The sequence below is a fragment of the Haliotis asinina genome, chromosome 14 (genome assembly GCF_037392515.1).
Source record: "Haliotis asinina isolate JCU_RB_2024 chromosome 14, JCU_Hal_asi_v2, whole genome shotgun sequence".
Lineage (NCBI taxonomy): Eukaryota > Metazoa > Mollusca > Gastropoda > Lepetellida > Haliotidae > Haliotis > Haliotis asinina.
Genome location: NC_090293.1, coordinates 46,485,187 through 46,498,362, shown reverse-complemented (window position 1 = coordinate 46,498,362; position 13,176 = coordinate 46,485,187). Strand labels below are relative to the sequence as shown.

Below are 13,176 nucleotides of genomic sequence, written 5' to 3'. Positions count from 1 at the left end.
GGTAATTGAACTCAGACCTATGTCGTGACGAGCAAACGGTTTTGCCACTGAACTACCCTCCGCAATTTGTTCTTCATGCAATTATTTCTGGCTGCAAAGAAAACGAAAAACAAATCATATGAAACTGACTGTGCTGTAGTATTCATTATTCTTTAGGCGTTGATCAATGATTGTCTGGTCCAGACTCGATTATTTACAGACCGTCACCATATTACCGGACTATTGTTCACTCACTCACTCATTATTCTTTAGGTCAGGTGATCAGGGAGCTGACGTGTGTTGACAACGACGAAGGGGAAAACGCCAACATCATTTACAGCATCATCAACGGTGACGATCCTGCCATCAAATTCAAAATGGATGGTTCCGTTCTGGTAACGGAAGATACACCTTTGAACTACGAATCCCTCGTGGCTTCAGAGTTTACGTACATTCTTATTGTGAAGGCTGAAGACACCCCATCAGACGAGGCAGCGAAGTCGAACGTTGCAGTGGTTGTGGTCAAGGTATAAATTTGAAACGGGGACGTGAAGGTGTCTGTCAAGTAATTGTCTCCCTTGATGACCTTCAAGCAGAATAGCCCCGTCATCTTCCCTAAACCATACCAGCAAATTATCCTCATTTGTGACACTGATTATGCGGCCGTCGTGACTGTGAGATATTTATTCGGACAAAGGCGCCATCACCTACTCTTTAGATCTGTGCAGCTTCGTACACTATTAGCAGATCACTGGTTTGAATCCCACATGCCTACTAATCGATAACTGGCTCGCTGACGTGTCATCGGTTTCCAAATGCGCAGATCGATGCTCATGCTGTTGATCACAGGATTGTCTGGTCCAGACTCGATTATTTACAGCTCTCCGCCGACTAACCTCACCCACGCACTAACCGATGATCCTCGGAGTTCTGTAAATGGACTAAACAGTCATGTGATTGGTTGTGTCTTGTTTAGCGCCATAAACGGCAATATTCCAAGTGCGTAATGTGAATAATCGAGCCTGTATCAGAAAAGCCAAGTAACTGAGCTTTGAGCATCGCTATTTCATGATTTACAATATCACCAATCCACCAAGTCGAGTCTGACCACCGGATTCAGTTTATCACTTTTTATGACAAGTATGGTTTCCCACACCACAACCCAGATCACTTTGGTCATCCCAGCTGTAATTGGAATAGTCTCTACATTCTAGAATAACCCATCCACACGCACATCGAAGAGACATTCTCGTATACTCAAGTTCTCGTCTTTTGAAACTCGGTAAATATTCTAGCGGGTGAGGTTTACCCAAAGTTTATGTCAGTTTTGTTTACAACATTTAAAACTGTTAAAATGATCCTCCAGGTTCTGCCCGAGAACGAGTTCACCCCAGAGTTCACTTTGCCAGTCGAGACATCCATGACAGTGCCAGAGACATGGAAGCCACCGTATCTGGTGGCCACGTTCAACGCTGTTGATGAAGATGCGGGCGTGGATGGGGATGTGTCTTATGAGATACTTTCTGCTACAGACTGTAAGAAACAATTACTTATGACACATTTCTTCAAATTAATTATCGAAGTGATAATCTATTGATAATTCACACTAATATAACTAGAATTATTAAGTGCTTTGTGTCTCTACGAATACTAAGAGGGATTGTTTAATTAAGCCTGGTGACATGTTTTACACAGATACTGGAACCTCGGCTCTGGACAAGTTCGTCATCAATCCTGTGTCTGGGGAGCTTCGTCTGAACGACTTTCTGGATGCCGACATGGCCACGGGCGGCACTGACACTTACAACATCGTTGTCAAGGCTACAGATGGCGGCACCTCCCCCAAGAGCAGCAACAGGGACTTCATCATTACAGTGGGAAACGAAAACGACAACGCACCAGTGTTCCTAAATTTCCCGACCTCCATTGAGGTAGCTGAGAACACGGATGTTGGTCACGCTCTTGTGACGTTGATTACCGAGGACAACGACGGAGATGATGTCGTGGCCAATATCGAGGACTTAGATGAAACCCATTTTATCATCAGCGGAAATGACGTCATTCTGGAACGACCATTAGATTATGAAACTTCCCAGTGCCATACCATAGTTGTCGCGTAAGCATTAAACGTACTTCTTGACAGTTTTTCTGAAGAAGTGAACACACCTCTGTTTCTTCTTCTTTTGAATCAAAAACCTAATTTGGTTATGTATTCTCTATTGTTTATCATAAGTTCTTGACTCACCATTATTCTAATATGTTTTGACAGAATAATCGTTCTGCTAAACTAGTTATCCTGTAAACATGTGGATACTTAATTTTTTGAATATGATCCATCAGGTTAATTGAAGACAAACACGTTTGTGTTCAGTACATGGTTTAAGAGGCGCTTTAAAACTTGTTTCACAAAGTGACAGAAGATACAATCTATGTTTTAATTTATTCATTACTACTACTACAGAGGTTTTCATTTCATACAAGCACACACGATCTGAATCTGAAATAAGTACATCGTAAATGAGTCACAGTGTCATAAGTCACAAATAGAATAGCATATGTACGTATATATTCTTTGAATTGATAGTTTTTCATCTCTTGATTGTAGAATATCGGATGGTACCTATAAAAGCAACCGGACTCTGGTTATCAAGGTAACTGACGAAATTGACGAGACGCCATCCATCGTGACCTTGACCCCAGTTAACGTCACGGAAGAACTGCCAGTTGATACAGTTGTGGGCGGTTTGTTTCTCTTTACCGACCGTGACCGTGATGATTCTCATACCTTTGTTTTGACAGGTAAGACCTGGCATGATCCTTAGACCACAAAAATGGATTTAGTACATTTGCTCAATCTTGTTATTGATTGGTTGAACAAAAAGTAGACTAGTATATTTCAGTTTATTCAATCGTCTGTTCGGGTCATTATGCGTTAAGCTATGTGAACTCACACTGGTTATTGAAGTTAATCCTCGTTGTGTGATTTTATTGTTACGAATTGAGAAACGCGGATTCTTGAAGGTGACTGAAATACTGTCGTTAATGAGTGGTTGAAGGTCTTTTGAATCAGTAATACAACAGCAAAACTCAAGGGTCAGCTTTATCAGGCGGAATAGGTTGTGATATTACAACAGGCAAATTGGCTGTCATTCCTAGAAAGAAGTATTTGAATCGACGATCACATATTTCTAGCTCGCTAAAGCTGGAGTAACTCTACAGATTTGACAACAGAATCAACCATCTTAATCCTAGATTGTTTTCAGAAAATAAAACACAACCCAAATAAGCCCCGCACTAAGAACTTGGCCTGCATTCTGGTTTGTTGATTTTACCAATACTGATGTGAGAGTAATTCTTCGTGTTGTATATTGCAGGTGGTGACAGTCATTTCTTCAACATGGATGCAGAATCAGGTCAAGTATCTATTGCTGAGAGAATGGACGTTGAATCCATGTCGGGCAGAAACGTTCTTGACCAGTTGACCTTGACAGTGACGGACTCAGCTGGTCTTCAAGCCATAGCCGACCTCACCGTTGAAGTTGTGGACATAAATGATGCAACGCCTGTGTTTGCTGAATCTGTTTATAACGTTGATGTTTCGGAAGGGTCTTCACAAGGTAAGCCATAGAAATTATGTTAAAAAGCAAGGAACCCCTTTGCCTCCAGTCTTGGGGTCATACTGTAGAAAATACGATTCCAATGTTTAAAGTAATGATATACATGTACGATTATTTTATCTCACATATGTGCTGGAAATCCAACTGGAAAACCGATCGCTGCTCATGATGCTGATCATTGGATTGTGTTGTCCAAACTCGATTATTTATGGACAGCCGTCATATAGCTGGAATATTGTTGCGTGCGGTGTAAAGCAACAAACAACAACACCTTTACATCTATCAACGTTCTCAACTTCCATAGTTTGGAAAGGGAAGCAACTCTGAATCAGCATCGTCATAAAAATCTCTATCCGCTTCAAACATAAAAAAACCCAGAGGTGTTTGAGTTTACAGTCATATTTCCTATTTGCATCAGAGGTGTTGTTGGATCTTGTCGCCACTGATGCCGACTCGGGAACAAATGGCGAAATCTCCATGCAGATCACAGCTGGAGATGACCCATTGTCCAGCAGATTTGAACTGATCGGAACACAGTTATCTTCCCTTGGTAACCTTGACTACGAGTCTCTAGCTGACACCCAGCATATGTTCCTGTTGACCGTGGAAGCGACGGACTCGCCTGAGAAGGAATCACCCAAGACCGGGGTCACAGTGGTGGCTGTGACGGTGAGTAGTGACAACTGTACTATTCTTTTACAAATGTATATGATGCTCTAAAGTATACTTAAATTCAAAAGTTATTGTCAAAAGTTATTGACTTCAAGTTAGATATGGGAAAGTGACAGTTTTGGTTAGCAAACTATCTTTACACTGTGTTTTGTATCCGAGGAGAGCCCCTTTAATATGCATGTGTATATATGCATGCATATTGAATGTACTTTATCAACTGGCCTTGAAACAATAAAGAACTGAATTGAAATGAATTGAATGTATTTGAAACGGAATATACAGCCCGTCTAAATTAGGACAAAAAGACAGTGTAGAAAGTATATGAGTGGCTGCTGAGTTGCTGAAGATCAAATCTTCACTGTGGTCATCTAGGATGTATGAAATCCATCAATCAGTAACTGACATATTGTTCAAGTCAGCATTAGTCTCAAACTGTTTACACGTATGAAATACTGTTCGGGATATTCACATGAACTGTGGAGACAAGCTACAATGCGGAAAGACAAAAGAGATGTTCTGAGAAGGCAAGAGGTGGCCAAATTGTCCCATACAGTATTCCATTTATACATAATGTGGAAATTGTCCTCCAGGTTCTGCCCGAGAACGAGTTCACTCCAGAGTTCACTTTGCCAGTCGAGACATCCATGACAGTGCCAGAGACATGGAAGCCACCGTATCTGGTGGCCACGTTCAACGCTGTTGATGAAGATGCGGGCGTGGATGGGGATGTGTCTTATGAGATACTTTCTGCTACAGACTGTAAGAAACAATTACTTATGACACATTTCTTCAAATTAATTATCGAAGTGATAATCTATTGATAATTCAAACTAATATAAATAGCAGTATTAAGTGCTTTGTGCCTCTACGAATACTAAGAGGGATTGTTTAATTAAGCCTGGTGACATGTTTTACACAGATACTGGAACCTCGGCTCTGGACAAGTTCGTCATCAATCCTGTGTCTGGGGAGCTTCGTCTGAACGACTTTCTGGATGCCGACATGGCCACGGGCGGCACTGACACTTACAACATCGTTGTCAAGGCTACAGATGGCGGCACCTCCCCCAAGAGCAGCAACAGGGACTTCATCATTACAGTGGGAAACGAAAACGACAACGCACCAGTGTTCCTAAATTTCCCGACCTCCATTGAGGTAGCTGAGAACGCGGATGTTGGTCACGCTCTTGTGACGTTGATTACCGAGGACAACGACGGAGATGATGTCGTGGCCAATATCGAGGACTTAGATGAAACCCATTTTATCATCAGCGGAAATGACGTCATTCTGGAACGACCATTAGATTATGAAACTTCCCAGTGCCATACCATAGTTGTCGGGTAAGCATTAAACCAACTTTTTGACAGTTTTTCTGAAGAAGTGAACACACCTCTGTTTCTTCTTCTTTGGAATCAAAGACCTCATTTGATTTTGTATTCTCTATTTTTTATCAAAAGTTCTTGACTCACCATTATGCTAAGAAATTTCGACAGAATGATCGTTCTGCTAAAATAGTTATCCTGTAAACTTGCAGATACTTTATTAATTGAATATGATCCGATTAATTGAAGACAAACACGTTTGTGTTCCGTACATGGTTTAAGAGGTTTTTCAAAACTTGTTTCACAAAGTGACAGAAGAAAAAATCTATGTTTTAATTTATTCACCACTACCATTGCAGACATCTTCATTTCATACAAGCACACACAATCTGAATCTGAAATAGATACATCGTAAATGAGTCACAGTGTCATAAATCACAAATAGAATAGCATATGTACGTATATATTCTTTATAGAATAGCATATGTACGTATATATTCTTTGAATTATTAGTTTTTCACCTCTTAATTGTAGAATATCGGATGGTACCTATAAAAGCAACCGGACTCTGGTTATCAAGGTAACTGACGTAATTGACGAGACGCCATCTATCGTGACCCTGACCCCAGTTAACGTCACGGAAGAACTGCCAGTTGATACAGTTGTGGGCGGTTTGTTTCTCTTAACCGACCGTGACCGTGATGATTCTCATACCTTTATTTTGACAGGTAAGACCTGGCATGATCCCTAGACCACCAAAATGGATTTAGTACATTTGCTCAATCTTGTTATTGATTGGTTGAACAAAAGTAGACTAGTATATTTCAGTTTATTCAATCGTCTGTTCGGGTCATTATGCGTTAAGCTATGTGAACTCACACTGGTTATTGAAGTTAATCCTCGTTGTGTGATTTTATTGTTACGAATTGAGAAACGCGGAGTCTTGAAGGTGACTGAAATACTGTCGTTAATGAGTGGTTGAAGGTCTTTTGAATCAGTAATACAACAGCAAAACTCAAGGGTCAGCTTTATCAGGCGGAATAGGTTGTGATATTACAACAGGCCAATTGGCTGTCATTTCTAGAAAGAAGTATTTGAATCGACGATCACAGATTTCTAACTCGCTAAAGCTGGAGTAACTCTACAGATTTGACAACAGAATCAACCATCTTAATCCTAGATTGTTTTCAGAAAATATAACACAACCCAAATATGCCCCGCACTAAGAACTTGGCCTGCATTCTGGTTTGTTGATTTTACCAATACTGATGTGAGAGTAATTCTTCGTGTTGTATATTGCAGGTGGTGACAGTCATTTCTTCAACATGGATGCAGAATCAGGTCAAGTATCTATTGCTGAGAGAATGGACGTTGAATCCATGTCGGGCAGAAACGTTCTTGACCAGTTGACCTTGACAGTGACGGACTCAGCTGGTCTCCAAGCCATAGCCGACCTCACCGTTGAAGTTGTGGACATAAATGATGCAACGCCTGTGTTTGCTGAATCTGTTTATAAAGTTGATGTTTCGGAAGGGTCTTCACAAGGTAAGCCATAGAAATTATGTTAAAAAGCAAGGAACCCCTTTGCCTCCAGTCTTGGGGTCATACTGTAGAAAATACGATTCCAATGTTTAAAGTAATGATATACATGTACGATTATTTTATCTCACATATGTGCTGGAAATCCAACTGGAAAACCGATCGCTGCTCATGATGCTGATCATTGGATTGTGTTGTCCAAACTCGATTATTCATGGACAGCCGTCATATAGCTGGAATATTGTTGCATGCGGTGTAAAGCAACAAACAACAACACCTTTACATCTATCAACGTTCTCAACTTCCATAGTTTGGAAAGGGAAGCAACTCTAAATCAGCATCGTCATAAAAATCTCTATCCGCTTCAAACATAAAAAAACCCAGAGGTGTTTGAGTTTACAGTCATATTTCCTATTTGCATCAGAGGTGTTGTTGGATCTTGTCGCCACTGATGCCGACTCGGGAACAAATGGCGAAATCACCATGCAGATCACAGCTGGAGATGACCCATTGTCCAGCAGATTTGAACTGATCGGAACACAGTTATCTTCCCTTGGTAACCTTGACTACGAGTCTCTAGCTGACACCCAGCATATGTTCCTGTTGACCGTGGAAGCGACGGACTCGCCTGAGAAGGAATCACCCAAGACCGGGGTCACAGTGGTGGCTGTGACGGTGAGTAGTGACAACTGTACTATTCTTTTACAAATGTATATGATGCTCTAAAGTATACTTAAATTCAAAAGTTATTGTCAAAAGTGATTGACTTCAAGTTAGATATGGGAAAGTGACAGTTTTGGTTAGCAAACTATCTTTACACTATGTTTTGTATCCGAGGAGAGCCCCTTTAATATGCATGTGTATGTATTCATGCATATTGAATGTACTTTATCAACTGGCCTTGAAACAATAAAGAACTGAAATGAATTGAATGTATTTGAAACGGAATATACAGCCCGTCTAAATTAGGACAAAAAGACAGTGTAGAAAGTATATGAGTGGCTGCTGAGTTGCTGAAGATCAAATCTTCACTGTGGTCATCTAGGATGTATGAAATCCATCAATCAGTAACTGACATATTGTTCAAGTCAGCATTAGTCTCAAACTGTTTACACGTATGAAATACTGTTCGGGATATTCACATGAACTGTGGAGACAAGCTACAATGCGGAAAGACAAAAGAGATGTTCTGAGAAGGCAAGAGGTGGCCAAATTGTCCCACACAGTATTCCATTTATACATAATGTGGAAATTGTCCTCCAGATTCTGCCCGAGAACGAGTTCACTCCAGAGTTCACTTTGCCAGTCGAGACATCCATGACAGTGCCAGAGACATGGAAGCCACCGTATCTGGTGGCCACGTTCAACGCTGTTGATGAAGATGCGGGCGTGGATGGGGATGTGTCTTATGAGATACTTTCTGCTACAGACTGTAAGAAACAATTACTTATGACACATTTCTTCAAATTAATTATCGAAGTGATAATCTCTTGATAATTCAAACTAATATAAATAGCAGTATTAAGTGCTTTGTGCCTCTACGAATACTAAGAGGGATTGTTTAATTAAGCCTGGTGACATGTTTTACACAGATACTGGAACCTCGGCTCTGGACAAGTTCGTCATCAATCCTGTGTCTGGGGAGCTTCGTCTGAACGACTTTCTGGATGCCGACATGGCCACGGGCGGCACTGACACTTACAACATCGTTGTCAAGGCTACAGATGGCGGCACCTCCCCCAAGAGCAGCAACAGGGACTTCATCATTACAGTGGGAAACGAAAACGACAACGCACCAGTGTTCCTAAATTTCCCGACCTCCATTGAGGTAGCTGAGAACGCGGATGTTGGTCACGCTCTTGTGACGTTGATTACCGAGGACAACGACGGAGATGATGTCGTGGCCAATATCGAGGACTTAGATGAAACCCATTTTATCATCAGCGGAAATGACGTCATTCTGGAACGACCATTAGATTATGAAACTTCCCAGTGCCATACCATAGTTGTCGGGTAAGCATTAAACCAACTTTTTGACAGTTTTTCTGAAGAAGTGAACACACCTCTGTTTCTTCTTCTTTGGAATCAAAGACCTCATTTGATTTTGTATTCTCTATTTTTTATCAAAAGTTCTTGACTCACCATTATGCTAAGAAATTTCGACAGAATGATCGTTCTGCTAAAATAGTTATCCTGTAAACTTGCAGATACTTTATTAATTGAATATGATCCGATTAATTGAAGACAAACACGTTTGTGTTCAGTACATGGTTTAAGAGGTTTTTCAAAACTTGTTTCACAAAGTGACAGAAGAAAAAATCTATGTTTTAATTTATTCACCACTACCATTGCAGACATCTTCATTTCATACAAGCACACACAATCTGAATCTGAAATAGATACATCGTAAATGAGTCACAGTGTCATAAATCACAAATAGAATAGCATATGTACGTATATATTCTTTATAGAATAGCATATGTACGTATATATTCTTTGAATTATTAGTTTTTCACCTCTTGATTGTAGAATATCGGATGGTACCTATAAAAGCAACCGGACTCTGGTTATCAAGGTAACTGACGTAATTGACGAGACGCCATCCATCGTGATCTTGACCCCAGTTAACGTCACGGAAGAACTGCCAGTTGATACAGTTGTGGGCGGTTTGTTTCTCTTTACCGACCGTGACCGTGATGATTCTCATACCTTTATTTTGACAGGTAAGACCTGGCATGATCCTTAGACCACCAAAATGGATTTAGTACATTTGCTCAATCTTTTTCTTGATTGGTTGAACAAAAGTAGACTAGTATATTTCAATTTATTCAATCGTCTGTTCGGGTCATTATGCGTTAAGCTATGTGAACTCACACTGGTTATTGAAGTTAATCCTCGTTGTGTGATTTTATTGTTACGAATTGAGAAACGCGGATTCTTGAAGGTGACTGAAATACTGTCGTTAATGAGTGGTTGAAGGTCTTTTGAATCAGTAATACAACAGCAAAACTCAAGGGTCAGCTTTATCAGGCGGAATAGGTTGTGATATTACAACAGGCGAATTGGCTGTCATTTCTAGAAAGAAGTATTTGAATCGACGATCATAGATTTCGAGCTCGCTAAAGCTGGAGTAACTCTACAGATTTGACAACAGAATCAACCATCTTAATCCTAGATTGTTTTCAGAAAATATAACACAACCCAAATATGCCCCGCACTGAGAACTTGGCCTGCATTCTGGTTTGTTGATTTTACCAATACTGATGTGAGAGTAATTCTTCGTGTTGTATATTGCAGGTGGTGACAGTCATTTCTTCAACATGGATGCAGAATCAGGTCAAGTATCTATTGCTGAGAGAATGGACGTTGAATCCATGTCGGGCAGAAACGTTCTTGACCAGTTGACCTTGACAGTGACGGACTCAGCTGGTCTCCAAGCCATAGCCGACCTCACCGTTGAAGTTGTGGACATAAATGATGCAACGCCTGTGTTTGCTGAATCTGTTTATAACGTTGATGTTTCGGAAGGGTCTTCACAAGGTAAGCCATAGAAATTATGTTAAAAAGCAAGGAACCCCTTTGCCTCCAGTCTTGGGGTCATACTGTAGAAAACACGATTCCAATGTTTAAAGTAATGATATACATGTACGATTATTTTATCTCACATATGTGCTGGAAATCCAACTGGAAAACCGATCGCTTCTCATGATGCTGATCATTGGATTGTGTTGTCCAAACTCGATTATTTATGGACAGCCGTCATATAGCTGGAATATTGTTGCGTGCGGTGTAAAGCAACAAACAACAACACCTTTACATCTATCAACGTTCTCAACTTCCATAGTTTGGAAAGGGAAGCAACTCTGAATCAGCATCGTCATAAAAATCTCTATCCGCTTCAAACATAAAAAAGACCAGAGGTGTTTGAGTTTACAGTCATATTTCCTATTTGCATCAGAGGTGTTGCTGGATCTTGTCGCCACTGATGCCGACTCGGGAACAAATGGCAAAATCACCATGCAGATCACAGCTGGAGATGACCCATTGTCCAGCAGATTTGAACTGATCGGAACACAGTTATCTTCCCTTGGTAACCTTGACTACGAGTCTCTAGCTGACACCCAGCATATGTTCCTGTTGACCGTGGAAGCGACGGACTCGCCTGAGAAGGAATCACCCAAGACCGGGGTCACAGTGGTGGCTGTGACGGTGAGTAGTGACAACTGTACTATTCTTTTACAAATGTATATGATGCTCTAAAGTATACTTAAATTCAAAAGTTATTGTCAAAAGTGATTGACTTGAAGTTAGATATGGGAAAGTGACAGTTTTGATTAGCAAACTATGTTTACACTGTGTTTTGTATCCGAGGAGAGCCCCTTTAATATGCATGTGTATGTATTCATGCATATTGAATGTACTTTATCAACTGGCCTTGAAACAATAAAGAACTGAAATGAATTGAATGTATTTGAAACGGAATATACAGCCCGTCTAAATTAGGACAAAAAGACAGTGTAGAAAGTATATGAGTGGCTGCTGAGTTGCTGAAGATCAACTCTTTTATGGTGGTCATCTAGGATGCATCAAATCCATCAATCAGTAACTGACATATTGTTCAAGTCAGCATTAGTCTCAAACTGTTTACACGTATGAAATACTGTTCGGGATATTCACATGAACTGTGGAGACAAGCTACAATGCGGAAAGACAAAAGAGATGTTCTGAGAAGGCAAGAGGTGGCCAAATTGTCCCATACAGTATTCCATTTATACATAATGTGGAAATTGTCCTCCAGGTTCTGCCCGAGAACGAGTTCACTCCAGAGTTCACTTTGCCAGTCGAGACATCCATGACAGTGCCAGAGACATGGAAGCCACCGTATCTGGTGGCCACGTTCAACGCTGTTGATGAAGATGCGGGCGTGGATGGGGATGTGTCTTATGAGATACTTTCTGCTACAGACTGTAAGAAACAATTACTGATGACACATTTCTTCAAATTAATTATCGAAGTGATAATCTATTGATAATTCAAACTAATATAAATAGCAGTATTAAGTGCTTTGTGTCTCTACGAATACTAAGAGGGATTGTTTAATTAAGCCTGGTGACATGTTTTACACAGATACTGGAACCTCGGCTCTGGACAAGTTCGTCATCAATCCTGTGTCTGGGGAGCTTCGTCTGAACGACTTTCTGGATGCCGACATGGCCACGGGCGGCACTGACACTTACAACATCGTTGTCAAGGCAACAGATGGCGGCACCTCCCCCAAGAGCAGCAACAGGGACTTCATCATTACAGTGGGAAACGAAAACGACAACGCACCAGTGTTCCTAAATTTCCCGACCTCCATTGAGATAGCTGAGAACACGGATGTTGGTCACGCTCTTGTGACGTTGATTACCGAGGACAACGACGGAGATGATGTCGTGGCCAATATCGAGGACTTAGATGAAACCCATTTTATCATCAGCGGAAATGACGTCATTCTGGAACGACCATTAGATTATGAAACTTCCCAGTGCCATACCATAGTTGTCGGGTAAGCATTAAACCAACTTTTTGACAGTTTTTCTGAAGAAGTGAACACACCTCTGTTTCTTCTTCTTTGGAATCAAAGACCTCATTTGATTTTGTATTCTCTATTTTTTATCAAAAGTTCTTGACTCACCATTATGCTAAGAAATTTCGACAGAATGATCGTTCTGCTAAAATAGTTATCCTGTAAACTTGCAGATACTTTATTAATTGAATATAATCCGATTAATTGAAGACAAACACGTTTGTGTTCCGTACATGGTTTAAGAGGTTTTTCAAAACTTGTTTCACAAAGTGACAGAAGAAAAAATCTATGTTTTAATTTATTCACCACTACCATTGCAGACATCTTCATTTCATACAAGCACACACAATCTGAATCTGAAATAGATACATCGTAAATGAGTCACAGTGTCATAAATCACAAATAGAATAGCATATGTACGTATATATTCTTTATAGAATAGCATATGTACGTATATATTCTTTGAATTATTAGTTTT

The 13,176-nt window shown here is 40.5% G+C and overlaps 2 protein-coding genes across 2 annotated transcripts in view; both read left to right on the top strand.

Moving 5' to 3' along the window:
* The first annotated feature begins 356 nt into the window (after positions 1-356).
* On the top strand, positions 357-6,899 carry LOC137260834 (protocadherin-9-like). Its single transcript, XM_067798394.1, has 9 exons — positions 357-506; positions 1,346-1,514; positions 1,675-2,095; positions 2,585-2,778; positions 3,354-3,596; positions 4,015-4,265; positions 4,859-5,027; positions 5,188-5,608; positions 6,893-6,899. The coding sequence occupies exons 1-9, from the start codon at positions 357-359 to the stop codon at positions 6,897-6,899; spliced, it is 2,025 nt and encodes a 674-aa protein (XP_067654495.1).
* Positions 6,900-6,915: 16 nt separating this feature from the next.
* The window catches only part of LOC137260833 (cadherin-23-like), a 44,589-nt gene continuing 38,328 nt past the window's right edge, over positions 6,916-13,176 (top strand). The window contains exons 1-9 of the mRNA XM_067798393.1: positions 6,916-7,135; positions 7,554-7,804; positions 8,393-8,561; positions 8,722-9,142; positions 9,659-9,852; positions 10,427-10,669; positions 11,088-11,338; positions 11,928-12,096; positions 12,257-12,677. Of these exons, the coding sequence (XP_067654494.1) occupies positions 6,916-7,135; positions 7,554-7,804; positions 8,393-8,561; positions 8,722-9,142; positions 9,659-9,852; positions 10,427-10,669; positions 11,088-11,338; positions 11,928-12,096; positions 12,257-12,677 (2,339 nt within the window). The remainder of the gene's footprint in view (positions 7,136-7,553; positions 7,805-8,392; positions 8,562-8,721; positions 9,143-9,658; positions 9,853-10,426; positions 10,670-11,087; positions 11,339-11,927; positions 12,097-12,256; positions 12,678-13,176) is intronic.

What these genes read in the sequence shown, in the direction of transcription:
- LOC137260834 (XM_067798394.1), top strand. Translation starts at nt 357, where the DNA reads ATGGATGGTTCCGTTCTGGTAACGGAAGATACACCTTTGAACTACGAA. An exon ending in GATACTTTCTGCTACAGACT is followed by an intron (nt 1,515 to 1,674) that starts GTAAGAAACAAT and finishes TGTTTTACACAG; the next exon opens with ATACTGGAACCTCGGCTCTG. An exon ending in TCATACCTTTGTTTTGACAG is followed by an intron (nt 2,779 to 3,353) that starts GTAAGACCTGGC and finishes TGTATATTGCAG; the next exon opens with GTGGTGACAGTCATTTCTTC.